Raw genomic sequence first — 17955 nt, 5'->3', positions numbered from 1 at the left:
TCAAATTGGAAAGATATCGAGGTATATAAATTGTTAACAAGCAATACTATTATAATACCTGCAGAATTTTATTGACTGAACATTGAAACAAGGAATGAATTGATATTCGGATTGACACAAAAACCTACTGACGTTAAAAATAATATCGCTAATAAATATGTGAACAAACTAATTTCGGTAGCCACTTAGTAGAGGTTTTAAGGTTGTATAACAGCTAATACAAGCCACTAGCTACGTAGCTTAAATGACACACAATTTTAATAAATTGTTTGAGTAAGGTTTGAGTGCTTTCGGCCATTACCGTTGTACCAGCGGAATATATCTGACTATTCTAATAATTATTGATTTGTCAGTCACATTTTTAGAAGAAAATACTCACTGAAATACTTATTGTTTTTACAACATTTTTCCTGTTTCCGCAATCCTATTCTTATTTTTAGGACTTGAATAATTACATTATTATGATTTATTTTACTACAATATCTATTTAAATTTACTATATTACAAATTAGTACTTAAATTAATAATAACATTGCGTTACGTATCTGTGACTGATCACAAATTATATTTTTATTTTCGTCTATCAATTTGTTCCGTTTTGAGGTACTTTTTAACTACTAGACGAATATTAATGAAACGTTCATTTAACTCATCGACTAAAAATGACTGGTGCCAAGATAACAGAGTTTCATCTCGATATCTAACAGATATCTTACGATGGTATTTATTGAAGACATGAAATATATTTAATACAATATTCTAAGAACATTTCTTGTTTAAAAATGAAAAAAAATAAAAATTGTTTCTGATTATTACGAAATTATGTGGAATAAGTACTTACTACATAATATTCTGTTTTATTCTTATTAATACTATGTCTTTCCAGCAAATATTCACAGTTAGCCAGTGGCGAAGACTCCATACTAGGCGATTATTTGAAGCCTACCTTCTTAAGAAAAATATTTTTAATTGCATATTGACTTATTTATATAATCACTTGATTATAATATAAATTTATTAAAATAATTTATTTTGCCAACGAGAGATGCCGTATGTGTAGGAATATATTACCCAGTAATTACAAAACTTAAAAAATATACCACAGCGCGCCATCTGTCTTGACGTGAATAAAGGTCGGATTATGTTTCAAATTATTCTCAATTTTTTCATATGGACTACGTCACGTATCCCCGCCCAGTCTATCGAATTGTATGAACTAAAGTAAGCTCCGACCGCAGAGCCTAAAACTAAATAATTAATAATTCGATAATTTAAAAAAATAATTTCTATGGTGTTTAATCGAATATTAATAAATATAGACTGTTTTTAAAATAAAAAGAACTTTTATCTAATGATTTTTGAGGTGTATAAATGTTTTGAAAAATACGTAATTTAAACTGATCGCTTAATTTTATGTCGTCAGTGAGTTTTTGAAGGTTTATTAAATTAGTGTGTCGTTGTCATTAGTGTGTACATATTCATTAGTAGTACATAATATCGTATTATCTTCTTATTTCTCGTAAGTATAGCTGACAAGTGTGTTATTTTTATCAGATCTCCACAGCCTACGTCTTTCCAAAAGTCACCCTTCGCCACTGGTAGGTACTACTGCTCTTTTGCAACTATAACATTTATATTATGCGATTCAGGGTTTCAACTCTAACTATATAATATTATAACAATTAATACCAAATTGTAGAGTACCTACGTTTACATAAAATACTGCCCACAATACAAGCTAAATTTCATATTAATGAAATTTATTTTGACTACGTATCTCAATTTTGGTCGCTCCCATTATTTTGGTCGGCCGTGTAAATGTGACGCAAGAGGGCGAAGTAAGAATAAGAAGAATTCAAAATCTGCAAACAAAATAAAATTAAAATAATTTTCACAGCCCGAAACAGTTGTCACTTATTTTTAACATGTTTTAAAACCATTAATATAGTGTTGTACTATATACTACCATGTCTGATCCTAAATGGGCCTCCACCGAGGGGTCTAGGACGATTTGGCACCGCGAACTGGCCTCCGCCGATTGGCCTCCGGTAATTGGCCGCCGGTACAATCGGACGCCGGCCCAATTGGACGCCGACCCAATTCGACGCCGACCCAATTGGCCTCCGGGAGATTGGACGCCGCACAGTTGAATTAAATGCGCAAAGGAATAGACGTACGTTGCGATTTGTTGGAGTAAATAAGCAAGTCAGTTTAATATGCTTCTATCTTCTCAGTAGTTGTACCTTATACATTTCGCGCTTGACACATTGTTAATATAGATTGAGAATAATTATTATGCCTTATGATGTTTATTAAAAGAAAATAATTCTTCACTCGCTAAAACTTAAAGATGTGCATAATCAATTAATTTATAGTCTATACATGGGTACTTATTTATATGTACAACAAATATTAAAAATAATGTTAGATGTTACAATGAAAATAACATTATATTTCAGCGTTTTATCGACTTAATATTATAATAAAGCTTAAACATGTATATTATTATGCATAAATGCGTATTTTAAGATAGTATGATTGATAAACTACCTAGGTACTGGGTGCCGGACGAAATCCCGAAGGCCGAAATCCCGAATGCTGAAATCCCAAATGGCCGAAATCCCGAAAAATAAAAAAATACAAACATCAATAATTGCGCAATTTTCGCAAGAGAGACAAAAACCCATTTTTTGTGGAAATATAAAAAAATGTAAAATACAGACATCAATAATTGTGCAATCGTGGGCGCAATTTTTGTAAGAGACAAATCCCATTTTTGCGGAAAATGGGTTTTTCCGATTGCGCATTTTTTTTTTCAGGAGAGACCATTTTGCAGAACGAATGGATTTTGTGTCTCTTGCAAAAATTGCGCAATTCACGATTGCGCAATTATTGATGTTTGTATTTTACATTTTTTTTATATATCCACAAAAAATGGGTTTTTGTGTCTCTTGCAAAAATTGCGCAATTATTGATATTTGTATTTTTTTTATTTTTCGGGATTTCGGCCTTCGGGATTTCGTCCGGCACCCAGTACCTAAGTAGTTTATCAATCAAACTACTGAAACATTTATACTTAGCAGATAACTTACTTAATATTTTGTTTGTAATTTCATACTACTCGTATCTTAAAATACGCATTTATGCATAATAATATACATGTTTAAGCTTTATTATAATATTAAGTCAATAAAACGCTGAAATATAATGTAATTTTCATTGTAACATCTAACATTATTTTTAATATTTGTTGTACATATAAATAAGTACCCATGTATAGACTATAAATTAATTGATTATGCACATCTTTAAGTTTTATCGAGGGAAGAATTATTTTCTTTTAATAAACATCATAAGGCATAATAATTATTCTCAATCTATATTAACAATGTGTCAAGCGCGAAATGTATAAGGTACAACTACTGAGAAGATAGAAGCATATTAAACTGACTTGCTTATTTACTCCAACAAATCGTAACGTACGTCTATTCCTTTGCGCATTTAATTCAACTGTGCGGCGTCCAATCTCCCGGAGGCCAATTGGGTCGGCGTCGAATTGGGTCGGCGTCCAATTGGGCCGGCGTCCGATTGTACCGGCGGTCAATTACCGGAGGCCAATCGGCGGAGGCCAGTTCGCGGTGCCAAATCGTCCCATTCCCTCCACCGAGTGGAGAAACACATCTATATTTTAAAGAGAAATAGATGTTAGCCACTTGCTCAACCTGTCAGGGCCACACACTGACTCCAAACACACATTGAAAAACAATATGTGTACTTGCCAGACCCATGATTCGAACCTGAGACCCATGGCGTGACAGTCCAACGCTTAAGCCGCGCGGCTACCGTGGGTTATAATTAACAAATATAAGGGAAAATATAAGGGTTATAATATAACAATTATAATTGAACATTAATACTATCGACTGAGGAATTTAAATTTAAATTATGTATAATACTTGAAGACACTGAAAGGCGAAATGGCAAATCACTCCTTTTAATAAATATTACTGAATATTTTCCGTCATTGTTTCAAAAAAAATATTTTACTGGTTATTCACATTGATTTTTCGTGCATATATCGCTTGATATATATACTCATCTAATAAATTGGCTTAGCCTTAAAAAATACATAATAAATTTATAACATGACAATAATATGTTGACCTGAATAAATAAATAAAAGCACTATTACAAAGTACCTACACTATATGTAATATAGAAAGAACTTACTGAAGCGAAACTTTGTAAGTTCAATTTGAAGAGTTTTCCGGCTGTGACGATGAGAGGAACTTTTGCTCTCTCAACGAATATTCTCATAGTCTGCTTGAATTTGCGAGAGCTCTCCATCCACGACGTGTTATAAATTGATTGACTGATGCTTTCGCTCTAAAAATATATTCAAAGTTAATAAAAATGAAGTACATACTTAAATAAAACATCTAATTATTTTAATTATTTCTACGATACTGTCGGTAATCGGTATACTTAAGAAAATGCGGCTCTACGCGTTGCATCCATATTCTTAATTGTAATATGATTGTTCGTACGTATTGCTAGTAGAAGTAGGTATTATCAATATTATCACCATAGCTGGAAATGGAACTGGAGCCGAACCCTGGAACCCTAAAAACTCCGTAACAATGCTGGAACTGGAATTGGAATCCTCAATTCCGAATCATAAGAACTCTGAATCGGAACCGGAGCCCCAAAAATGTCGGATATCCATTGTTTGTATGCCGGGTCCACACTGGCAACATGTCGCGCGATAACCTCGTTAAATTTTACGATAATTATTAATACTTATCGTAAAATTTAACGAGGTTGTCGCGCGACCTGTTGCCAGTGTGGACCCGGCATTATTTGTATTAGGTATCCGACCTTTATGTGCATTGAATAACGATATTCCTAAAATACTCGTTTGAGGAATTATCAAAAAGAAAATAGTTACCAATAAATTTATTAAAATAAAAACTGATTGGTTTGGTAAATTTATAATTTATATATACCTAAGTAAAGGATGTTTTTAAGCCTGATAGAACTTGAAAATGTAAAAAAAATCAACCTTATGCCGGGTCCACACTGGCAACATGTCGCGCGACAGCCTCGTTAAATTTTACGATAATTACCATAATTGCTTAAGAAATTTTAGGATAATTATCATACTTATCGTAAAATTTAACGAGGTTGTCGCGCGACATGTTGCCAGTGTGGACCCGGCATTTTATAACCCACAATTGCTGCGACCGACAAATTTTAGATATGAATCGATAAATTTGGATCTTCTTTCTCGAGAATTGCCGAGACGAAATTTCCCGATCACAACTTCTAGATAGAACTAAAACTGTTTATAGTCATGCCGCTGCACTGAATGGTGATTTTGGATGGTAGTGGTAGATATTGCGTTACTTCGAGTTGCAATATTGTGGCAACCTGCTCGCAGTAAATAAAGACTTTTCATAGCAAATTTCGTTAATTTTAATTAATGTATCACCAAACATATTTTTAAATATGAAATTATCATCAGTTTCTGCAGACAGTTTACCATGTTGCGTTCGAAATATAAGCAATGCGATTGAAATTCACAGTTTCGTGCCGCGGCCTGAATGTAAGGAAGGGAGAAAAGGGGTAGATCATGTCTCATCAACGGACATCCAAGAAAGGAGGTTGGGAAACCTAAAGAAAACAGGCTGGACTATACCAAAGAAACACAGCATTCACAAGCAACGGAGGGAGCCTATAGCAGGTAAAGTGAGGACATTTCCTGGTGGCGGCCATGACCCACATTGGTTTTTAGTGCCTTTGATAATGATGATATTGTATTTAATTAGAAAACCATCATTGATTTTGTCCTTGCGCCTAATGCACGCTAAGCTTTGTATTGACGCGTTCATTTTTTTGACGAAATATGAATGCATACTTATTATAACAGGTTAATCATTGACTGGACACCTGTGCATTGTAGGTACATACTTTTGTCATGATCTCATTTCCAAACCAGCACATCATGAATATTTCGGAAAGCATTGTTGCCAGGTAGGACAGTAATGCGATTAGTTTGAAAGGCTGCTCCAAAGGCTGTATCTGAAAATACGATTATTGTGAAAAATCTGAAAAATTACAATTTAAATGACGCGATGTGTATTCCCAGGGCAGGGTATATATTATGATAAAATATTTTATAATTAGTTTGTTAGGAGCAATTTACACATACCTACAATTTGCTCATTGAAGCGTGCAAACGTTTCACATTCGGTATTGGTTTACCTATATGCGAAGTTAGAGCGTAGGTACTTAAAAACCGTTGACTGCATTATTGATTTTTTATTAGATCTCGATGGAGACAAATATATGTAAATAAATGTTGTTATGTTCATAGCAAAGTATCTAATTTAAGTGTTTTAGCGGTAAACATGCTTTAGCAAATAGAGGGGGTTGCAATGCTCACCGGGAAATCAATAATCACCAGCGCCTAAAAACTGGTAAGTTCTGGCTAAGGGAATGAAAATATATCCAGACAACCAGGGCATGTTCGTGGACACCATAAAATTCAGGAGTTGTGAGTAGTTCGCCTGCATACCCGAAAACCCAAATCGATTAAGACAAACATAAAGGACCACGGGCCCCTGTTTCCATCTCGAGGCTTTGAGAAAATCACATAAATACGAGGGTGGGTCAATAAGTCCTTAGAAAAGCCGACAGGTGGCGCGACTAGTACTGTAAGCGGTTTGTTTTCATGCAGCGGCACTACCGATTCAGTATGCTGCGAAGTTTCAATCAGATTGGTCGGGTTGTTGTTTTTTATTTTCGTACATTTAAAAAAAAAATTTGCTTGTTTACAAAAATGGAGAAAATTGAGTTTAGAGCTGTTATTAAACATTTTAATATAAAAGGGTTAACAGCAAAGGAAATAAAAAATGAGTTGGATTTAGTTCACGGCATATCTGCTCCTTCACTTGCAACTATTTATAACTGGTTAAATGAATTTAAACGTGGTCGTACATCAACAAAGGATGAACCACGCTCAGGACGTCCTGTAGAGGTGACTACACCAGAAATGATCAATAAAATCCACGATATGGTGTTAAGTGACCGAAGATTAAAGTTGAGTGAGATAATTGAGGTTACAGGGATCTCAAAAGGTAGCGTCATTTCTATTTTACATGACAAATTGGGCATGAAAAAAGTTTCTGCAAGATGGGTGCCGCGTTTGCTCACAGTCGACAATAAACGCAATAGGGTGGTGGCCTCTAAAGCCCTGTTGTCGCTCATGTAACGCAATCCGGATGAATTTTTTCGTCGCTTTGTGACTGTAGATGAAACATGGATACACCACTATACTCCCGAGACGAAAGAACAGTCAAAGCAGTGGATTGCGAAAGGCGAACCATGTCCAAAGAAGGCGAAAACCGTAAAATCAGCTGGTAAGGTTATGGCTACTGTATTTTGGGATGCACGTGGAATTATTTTCGTTGACTATTTGAAAAAAGGAAAAACAATAACAGGGGATTATTATGCATCTTTATTGGACCAGCTAAAAAACGAAATTGAAGAAAAACGGCCTCATTTAAACAGGAAAAAAATCCTCTTTCATCAGGACAATGCCCGTGTTCACACATGTTTACGATCAATGGCTAAAATTGAAGAATTGAAGTTCGAATTGGTCGACCACCCACCGTATTCGCCAGATTTAGCCCCCAGTGACTTTTTCCTTTTCCCAAACATAAAAAAATGGCTAAGTGGACAACGTTTTTTTTCAAATGAAAAAGTCATCGATCGGACAAATGCTTATTTTGAGGACCTTCCGAAAACTTATTTTTCTGACGGTTTAAAAAAAATTGAGAAACGTCTAACCAAGTGTATTGAGCTCCAAGGAGATTATGTTGAGAAATAAAAACTGTTTTAATGCTTTTTTCTAAGGAATTATTGACCCGCCCTCGTATATTGTGTCCTCACCGGTTCAATCCGATCAATTCAATTCAAGGTCAGCGCATTACGCACTGCAACACGAGTGTCGCGAGATACTAGATACTAATATGTGGTTAATGCAAATCTTTTGACCTGAGTTTTAATACTCATTTAATACCTACTAAAAATCTCCGCATTGAACGAGTAAATGGTTGCATCCCTAAAACACTAATACCTAAGCATAAAGAAAGATCAATGTAAATTATTCTTATTATCATTATAATGTCTCTAGGGAATACCTACAATAGTATTTAAAATAAAATGTATGACTTATGTATTTTTTATGAGTTAATGCACTCAACTCCGATTCATACTTTTGGGTTTCTTGTATACTCCGCCCATCAATTAATTATTTATTCAAGCATTTGTTATATTATTATCTAATATATAAAAAATAATATTTGTTTGTGTGTTTGTTTGTTTGTTCGTATTGAATGCACTGCCATACCGTTCATCCGATTGCGATAAAACTTTGTCAACTTATTGCTTGCACTTTCGCGAAGAGTATAGGCTATACTAATATATAAAAATGAATGTCTGTCTGTCTGTGTGTCTGTCCCGTATGCGTTCCTATACCATTCATCCGATTGCGATGAAATTTTGGTAAGTGGTTGTATGCACACCCATGAAGGTTTCTGAATTAGAAAAATCATCATCTTCTTCTTCTTCTTCATTCTATTTTCTTTTATTCATATGGTTCCTATACCATTCATCCGATTACGATGAAATTTTGATAAGTGGTTGTATGCACACCCATGAAGGTTTCTGAATTAGAAAAATTATCATCTTCTTCTTCTTCTTCATTCTATTTTCTTTTATTCATATGGTTCCTATACCATTCATCCGATTACGATGAAATTTTGGTAAGTGGTTGTATGCACACCCATAAAGGTTTCTGAATTATAAAAATTATCATCTTCTTCTTCTTCTTCATTCTATCTTCTTTTATTCGTATTGTTCCTATACCATTCATTCAATTGCGATGAAATTTTCATCAGTTGTTGTGGTAACACCCGTTAAGGTTTTTGAATTAGTACAACCATCTTCTTCTTCTTCTTCATTATATCTTCTTTTATTCGTATGGTTCCTATATCATTCATCCGATTGCTATGAAACCTTCATAAGTTATTGTGGTAACACCCGTAAAGGTTTATGAATTAGTACAACCTTCTTCTTCTTCTTCATTATATCTTCTTTTATTCGTATGGTCCCTATATCATTCATCCGATTGCGATGAAACTTTCATCAGTGGTTGTGCCAACACCCGCGAAGGTTTCTGAATTTGTACAACCATCTTCTTCTTCTTCTTCATTATATCTTCTTTTATTCGTATGGTCCCTATATCATTCATCCGATTGCGATGAAACTTTCATCAGTGGTTGTGCCAACACCCGCAAAGGTTTCTGAATTTGTACAACCATCTTCTTCTTCTTCTTCATTATATCTTCTTTTATTCCTATGGTCGCTATATCATTCATCCGATTGCGATGAAACTTTCATCAGTGGTTGTGCCAACACCCGCGAAGGTTTCTGAATTTGTACAACCATCTTCTTCTTCATTATATCTTCTTTTATTCGTATGGTTCCTATATCATCCATCCGATTGCGATAAAACCTTCATCAGTTGTTGTGGTAACACCCGTAAAGGTTTCTGAATTAGTACAACCATCTTCTTCTTCTTCTTCTTCATTATATCTTCTTTTATTCGTATGGTCCCTATATCATTCATCCGATTGCGATGAAACTTTCATCAGTGGTTGTGCCAACACCCGCGAAGGTTTCTGAATTTGTACAACCATCTTCTTCTTCTTCTTCATTCTATCTTCTTTTATTCGTATTGTTCCTATACCATTCATTCAATTGCGATGAAATTTTCATCAGTTGTTGTGCCAACACCCGCGAAGGTTTCTGAATTTGTACAACCATCTTCTTCTTCTTCTTCATTATATCTTCTTTTATTCGTATGGTTCCTATATCATTCATCCGATTGCTATGAAACCTTCATAAGTTATTGTGGTAACACCCGTAAAGGTTTCTGAATTAGTACAACCTTCTTCTTCTTCTTCTTCATTATATCTTCTTTTATACGTATGGTCCCTATATCATTCATCCTATTGCGATGAAACTTTCATCAGTGGTTGTGCCAACACCCGCGAAGGTTTCTGAATTTGTACAACCATCTTCTTCTTCTTCTTCATTATATCTTCTTTTATTCGTATGGTCCCTATATCATTCATCCGATTGCGATGAAACTTTCATCAGTGGTTGTGCCAACACCCGCAAAGGTTTCTGAATTTGTACAACCATCTTCTTCTTCTTCTTCATTATATCTTCTTTTATTCGTATGGTCCCTATATCATTCATCCGATTGCGATGAAACTTTCATCAGTGGTTGTGCCAACACCCGCGAAGGTTTCTGAATTTGTACAACCATCTTCTTCTTCATTATATCTTCTTTTATTCGTATGTTTCCTATATCATCCATCCGATTGCGATGAAACCTTCATCAGTTGTTGTGGTAACACCCGTAAAGGTTTCTGAATTAGTACAACCATCTTCTTCTTCTTCTTCTTCTTCATTATATCTTCTTTTATTCGTATGGTCCCTATATCATTCATCCGATTGCGATGAAACTTTCGTCAGTGGTTGTGCCAACACCCGCAAAGGTTTATGAAGTTGTACAAACATCTTCTTCGTCTTCTTCATTATATCTTCTTTTATTCGTATGGTTCCTATACCATTCATCCGATTGCGATGAAACCTTCGTCAGTTGTTGTGGTAACACCCGCAAAGGTTTCTGAATTAGTACGACCATCTTCTTCTTCTATTAATTGTATGAGTTCCTATTCCATTCATCCGATTGCAATAAAACTTTCTTCAGTAATTGTGCCAACACCCGCGAAGGTTTCTGAATTAGTACAATCGTCTTCTTCTTCTTCTTCTATTCGTATGTGTTCCTATACCATTCATCCGATTGCAATGAAATTTTGATCAAGTGTTGTGCTCACGCCCGCAAAGGTTTCTAAATTGAGACAACCATTTCTTCTTCTTTTTCATCTATTCTATCTTCTTCTATTCATATGCGTTCTTATACCATTCATCTGATTGCGATGAAATTTTTGTAAGTTGTGCGCACACCTGCGAAGGTTTCTAAATTAGTATTATATAAAATACATCCAATTTTGGTTTGTTACTGCATATTAATAACATTAATAACGTTTGCATATTTTGGATTCGATTTTAATTTAGTGTTCTTTTGTTTGACCTTTACTTATATTAGAATTATTTTCATATTGATATATTGTATTACACAGATATTTTAATATTAAAAAAATAATTACCTCTTATTATTTTTTAAATATCTAAGATAAATATAACCACGAAGCGACCCTGTGCGAAGCCGGGTACTTCAGCTAGTAACTTATAATAATTGATTATTTTATATAATATGAGGAAGTTTTTAATTGATAACTTACCACGACAAGTTGAATACCGCTACAGCATATGACGATCCCACTTACGAGGTACTGAAAGCATAGCGCTATGTTGAACATGTCTTCTATCTCTGCGACATACCTAATTAATATAAAAAAAATGAATAACAACAAAAAGTAGACTATGTTTGTCAACTGAGTGTGCAGATAATCATTTGATTGCCGGTCTATGAGAACTGGGTCAATGTTCTTTGTAGGCAAATTTATTTGACGTTGGTATGGTGACAAAAACGTTGAATAGGAATTTAAAAAAAAATGATAATATAATAATAATTAATTCACAATAATGTACCATTTCCTTCCAGAAAGTACAATCTTAAAAATAACATTTGAGATTATAAAATTGATTTTTTCTTACTTTCGAGGGTTTCGGTTTAATTAAATGATTGTCAAAAAAGAGTTATATTTTTTTTAAACAGAAAAATAATATTTAATTTTGAGTAAAATTCCATCAAATTTTATTTTATTTTGGTAACTTTCCAATCTACAACAGAAAAATATCAATAAACTCTATGTAAGTGAACATTCATTTTAATGATATTATTCCTATATTATATGAATAATAAATTCTAATGGATTTAAGTTTTGTACTATTCCATTTGAGTACAAATATAGTACAAAAGTAGTATATAGTACAGGGTTCCCGAACCTCTTTACGTTCGCGTGCCAAAATTTCCCAAATATTATTTTTCGGCTGTCTGACGTGCCGAGCAGCTTTTCACGGAGAAAAATATTTTTTAAGAATTCTATTAAAAAAATTATATTATTCGAGATACCAATCATAGAACATAGCACACATATAGCTTTAACACTTTTTTCAATTAAGCCATGCATTTCGGTCCACCAATTTTGAAACTGCCAGAATTACTACTACTAGCTCCATCAAACTTTTGTTTCCTATTTGGTGCAGCCATTTTTAATGCGTAGAAAGTAGTTGTTAATGTATTCATTAGTCTAATTCTTTGCGCATAAATTGAGACTAGAATTGCTCCGATGAGATGAGGCATTCTCTCGCTACAGTAGCTCAAGCATTGTAAATCGACCAAAATTAAAGGTTCGCGGCGCGACATCCCCCGCCGCCTGATAAGGTTAGTACGATAATATTATATGTGACGAATAAAGTCTAAGGACTGCCCTATGCAATTGTATTTTTACATTAAACGTAATGATTATTCTTGAAGAGTATTTGCCTGCTATTTTATATGCGATATATTGTCATTTATTATTATTATCAGGTATTTTTTTTTCTTCAAACGCGTGCCGTGGAAAATCGTTCGAAAATCTAAATTAGTTCGCCACCACTGATACTGTATAAAACTTAAATCCATTAGAATTTAAATTCAAATTCCATTAAGTACCTTCGGTCGATAGTATTAATATTATACATATGAATAATAGTTCGTTGAAGAATTGTAGATGTACATTATTGATGAGCTCGTTTAATTCCTGCGGTTACATTTTTACCAACGCCAAGATAATACATACAACATACAGAACCGTCAAAAGGACGGTTGACGGAATGATTACCTTATTATCAGCAAATGGTGTTGGATAGCCTTCTTGATGTTTTCGTGGGGCTGGTCATCTGTGATTGTCTCAGAATTGTCAGTTATCTGTGTGTTTTTCTTCGCGATGTCTGACTCCATAATATGACTCAATGACTCATTCAAGCAGTCTAATTGGGCAACTAGTCATCAATAAATAAAACGATAAAATAAATAAATATATATGTAGTGATAAACCACCACACTTCAGGTCTAGCTCAGTTTCAGTTGTTTTTGAAGGTGGGTATCATAATTTTTGGTTAGTAATTAGTAAACTGTCACTTTTATCTTTACTATGGTTTTTAGGATTTGGGGTGGACAAAGTAACACACCGGAATTTGTTTTATAAATAGCAGGGTATATTTAAGTGGATGTTATATAATTGTTACGTTTTTTTTATAATTTGTTTTACGGAGGACAAGATTTGTGCGTTTCTTGTTTGGCTGTTTTCCGAACACTGCCGCCACCTTGTCTTCCGCTTTCAACGGTTTTTTTTCTATACATTCTACTGACATGTTTCATAAATTATTGTTAGCGACAGTTGGTCACTTTTTATACTGGTTAAGTGGCGAAGCCCAATTGCATTCGTCGTCTCGCATACTTTCTTACTTATTCACACCTGGTCTTCCATGAACCGTGTCCTCAGTCTCAAAGACACGGGCCGTGGGACTTATTTCTGGAAAGAAACGTCCCTCCGGGTGATCAAGGGTGCGGCTCGGTGCAGTTTATTTGACTACGAGGCAAAGGGCGTGTTCAGGCCACTCTACACCCATAAAAGGTACTCCAGGTATAAGACCCGAAGTCCGAGGTGGTGACAGTAGGTATATACTATGTATTATGTACGATCACGGTAGGAGCGGAAAGATCACGACGGTGCTTTGGTGTTCAGAAAAACCTGCGAGAGTTGGGTAGTTACTGGAGAAGGATAACGAGGGGGTCCCGACAAAACCGCCCGAACCAAAACCGCCCGGACATTACCGCCCACACATTACCGCCTAGACATTGCCGCCAAAACAATTTAGAAATGAGACAGTATTTATTTTTACATAATATTATATTTTAGTACACAAATAAACCGAATAAAGATATAAAAAAATATATTAATTATTTAAAATAAAATTTCAATATTGTGTGCTAACCTTCTTAAATATTCTAAATTAAAAAAAACCAAACAAAGGCATTAACTACGTATTAAAAGCTGATGATGTTAAGTTAATACTATACTAACAGCTGCAATCACTTAAATCTCAAATTACACTGATTATCGTCAGTATGTAAATTTCTATAGATACCTACGCAATTCGAAAAACCAAAAAAAAAGCACTTGTTTTGTATATTTTTGTATTTTTTGCGGGCGGTTTTTTACATTCGTTCGTTATATATATATATATTGAACAAACATAATTTTGAAAAACATTTCTGAGAAAAAACTGAAAAAAACTAAGACACCCGGCAGGAATCGCACCTGCATCTCTTGGGTTTACGCCCCGTCCGCGCATTGTCCACTGTGCTACTAGGTGAGATACAAATTAAGCATTGTTGGTATGACAAAAGGATGATTTTTTTAGAAAATGAAGGACGAAATTTCGACAACATATTTATTTTAATTTTCAAAGGTCAGGGCATTATAACCTGAAGAATTATTGAACATGATCACTTATGTTGTTGATGACACATGACAATATTTTTTTTAATAATCTCTCTTCCGCACATAAAATAATGGTCAGCTCCATCGGATACTTGATATACATAAACTTGCTTACTTGCTTGTGACATGAACCCTGGCATAAGCGTGTCTAATGAGGAATTCATGATAGCGAGTCCACTCAGAGATACTATTTGACTGGCGTAGATTATTTCAAAAGCTGGTGAATCTTTCACGTCCACGTACGGGAATTTAACCGGGCATGGATGTCGTCTATTTCTTTCGATTACGGGGAAAATGAGGAAACCTGCAAAAGAAAATTATTACCTATTTATTAATAATAAGATCACCCTCCGCCTATCTCACCTAACTTGCTCTATCAGGTGGTGAAATTTGATTGGGTCAGAGCGTTGCCTTCGGCTATTGCAAGATATCTAGCGTATTTTGTGGTATTTGCTGTTTGTTACGTGCCTTATCTCTTCGTTACCAATTAAGTTGTGATCAAATTGACATGCATGTCACGTCACTGTCACGCTGTCACAGCGACAAATTTAGTCTATGGTTTCGTCATTTTGCAGAAATTTTTGAATGATCACCGCCTCTCTCAATTCAATTATAGAGAGTGCCAACTCTAATGTATTAGTATTTTGAAGTACGTGTGCGTACGTTAAAATTACTTGCAATATTATATCCATAGATAATATTTTGATCAGAACCCAACTTGCAGACCATAGACAATAATCGTTCAAAACGTCATGCAGGTGTCAATGCAGTGCGGTTCAACGTGAGGTGACTTCATTGTTGTTTTGGTGATTTCGGCAGATTTTGCCAACTAACAATGTTTGTTTAAAGGTTCAAAATGTGCTACGGAATGGGACCATCAGTCTGATAACATTTTAAACACCGAGAAAAACGACATTACACACTTTATTCCCGTAGCGGCAGCTTACTGTGACGTCACGTGATAGCCCGTGACATGCACCATAATATTATATTTCGCGTTTTAATTAATAAAAAGTGCTTACTTATCAGAGTAAATACCGATATGTAGAAAAAGCTTTTAGCTGTTATGAGACTCGTCTGAAGGCAGGCGCCCACTAATTCAACGTGCTTCTTAGTTTTGGGGACAAATTCTTCGCACTGAAGAAATCTAAGAAGGCGTTTGAACTGGTCTCTCTTCATCATCATATTTATGAGTTTGCACATCATTGAAATTGTTGTGAACATTAGCGTAGAGCTGAAATCAAACGGTGTTTAATCAATCAAACAGTCTCAGACGTCATGAGACCCAAGAAATCATAGGTAGTTATGGGAAGAAAACGATTATCTCATTATAGGTGGAGTAGTATTTTCTTCAAACCAACCGGATTCCGGCATCCTGGAAGAGCGCTAAATACTATCTAGGGTGTATACGGCGGACCTACGGGAGGCTGGTTTGACCTGGAACGATGCAAGAAGACTGGCGACCGACAGGGATTCTTGGAGGCGCCTCGTGGTGTCCATATGCTCTAATTAAGGGGCGGATATGGCCGAAGAAGAAGAACTATTTTTAGTCGTGACGTATGCGACATCGTTTAAGCGGGTGTGTTAGTTGGATAATAATAATATCTTTGTCTCTTTTTTCTGTAAGTATATCATTGAGTAATTTCCCCCGCTTCGCTCGTTTGCTGAAACGACCACTGTATTATGGGAAATTAGTCAAAAATCGTAAAATGAGTCCCCATGGCTCCTGGAAAAAAATTATATGTATACCTAGTACCGTATTACCAAACCAATTTTACAAGTGACTTTGAATTATAATTCAATAGGTAGGTACTTAAATAAGACATAGGTACTGGTAAAAGTATTCCAGGGTCACGCCTCGGGATAAAATACTTATTAGTAGTGTAACAACGAATTCGCAATCGCCTACATGTTCATTTAATTTAAATCAAACACGATTTTTTTCTCTTAAACTAGGTACATAATATATTTTATATTATGGTTTGGTGTTTTAACTTTCTTCCTAATGTTATAATTTCTTTCTACTACGAATCGAAAGTTAACATCTTTAGAATGGGTAGTGTTAAGGTCCTTGGCTCGGTGTCTATTTATAATGAGTATGCGGTGTAGGGCGGGTCTAGGAATCACACAATTTCAGACGAAGAACTACAGATAATTACAGTAGATACAGTTTAATGAGATTACAACATTCAAGCAGTCTAGCAGATATATGTAGACTGCGTGCGAGGATCTTCGGTGACAGGTCGAATTTGAATAACCCAGATAATATCCACATGTATACCACCGAAAGGTATCATGGCCTGGTACTTACCGAAATTCTGCCTTTCCGGAATTGGGCAGTCTAGGCAGATATTTTTTGTTACAATTTTACAGCTAATTTGTATGCAAAATATATATAAATTCATATAAGATTACTTCGTGTAACTCCGTATATTAAGGCCGTCTAACTTTGGCTCTGGCATTTTTTGGGAGGGCGTCATAAACATAGAAAAAAGCGTGTCCGGAAACTTGTACGTTTGCATTTCGCCGTATCACACTTCACCGTGAAATCTTGTAACCTCTTTGGGTCGTATAGTAGGTACTGACATAAAATTCATGTCTAAATAAAACACGGTTCTTGTCGGTTTACATTTTACAGGAAGCCAGTATCAAACAATTTTTGAAAATAGCCGATATACTGGATTATATGTTAGGTTAGGTTAGGTTAGGTTTTCATTATTGAATTTATGAATTTTGCCAAAATCAGCTATGAAAATTGAATTATTGTCATATTGAATCCAATAAAATTGGAGACCGTACAGTATAAGGTCATCTGTTTTCGATAGAAAGCTCACGGCGAGCTGCGCCACGGTGAAATGTTTTACGTACAATTTACATGTATGTAACCAGAAAGAAGATATCTTGGTACCTATGCCAATTAAATGCTGAATTTATAAATACATACTAATTTATTTATTTTATGGTGTTAATAATTGTCAATAAATGTTAGAAATGCATTATATTATTGATTAATTAATTAATTGGGTAGGTACTGACTTTTCAGAAAATGCAATGACATCAGTAATAATTGTAAACAGATCACACAATTGTCCAAACACGAGAGCAGACATCAAGATGAAAGTCATAGCGGTATAGGTCCAGTGCTGAATGATAGCCATTCGATTTGTCCCTTTGACCACCGGCCACATGCCCCAGTAGCCTAAAACCTTAGCGTTGAATTCAATAAAACCTAGAGCCTGATTTTCCGTCGACATCTTGATTGGAAATGACACAAGGGTGTGTTTTCCGCTTATATAACTTATAA

General features: G+C 35.0%; 1 protein-coding gene across 1 annotated transcript; it reads right to left on the bottom strand.

Annotated features, from left to right (window-relative positions):
* Positions 1 to 1778: 1778 nt before the first annotated feature.
* LOC147072996 (odorant receptor 43a-like) lies at positions 1779 to 15836 on the bottom strand. The gene is made up of 7 exons (XM_085945901.1): positions 15674 to 15836; positions 14767 to 14955; positions 12987 to 13095; positions 11442 to 11541; positions 5971 to 6081; positions 4231 to 4386; positions 1779 to 1862 (listed from the first exon to the last, which is right to left on the bottom strand). The coding sequence occupies exons 1-7, from the start codon at positions 15834 to 15836 to the stop codon at positions 1779 to 1781; spliced, it is 912 nt and encodes a 303-aa protein (XP_085802027.1).
* Positions 15837 to 17955: the final 2119 nt, after the last annotated feature.

The sequence above is a fragment of the Rhyacophila brunnea genome, unplaced genomic scaffold (assembly GCF_057557595.1).
Source record: "Rhyacophila brunnea isolate RB1 unplaced genomic scaffold, BYU_Rbru_1.0 scaffold_19, whole genome shotgun sequence".
NCBI classification, from domain to species: domain Eukaryota; kingdom Metazoa; phylum Arthropoda; class Insecta; order Trichoptera; family Rhyacophilidae; genus Rhyacophila; species Rhyacophila brunnea.
This window is presented reverse-complemented; position numbering and strand designations above follow the sequence as displayed.

Excerpts from the sequence above, each read along its gene's own strand:
- LOC147072996 (XM_085945901.1), bottom strand. The coding sequence starts at position 15,836 with ATGATGATGAAGAGAGACCAGTTCAAACGCCTTCTTAGATTTCTTCAG. Across the intron at positions 13,096-14,766 it reads AGGGTTCATGTCACAAGCAA|ACATCGCGAAGAAAAACACA; the intron begins GTAAGCAAGTTT and ends TTATGGAGTCAG. Across the intron at positions 6,082-11,441 it reads GCGGTATTCAACTTGTCGTG|ATACAGCCTTTGGAGCAGCC; the intron begins GTAAGTTATCAA and ends TCGTATTTTCAG.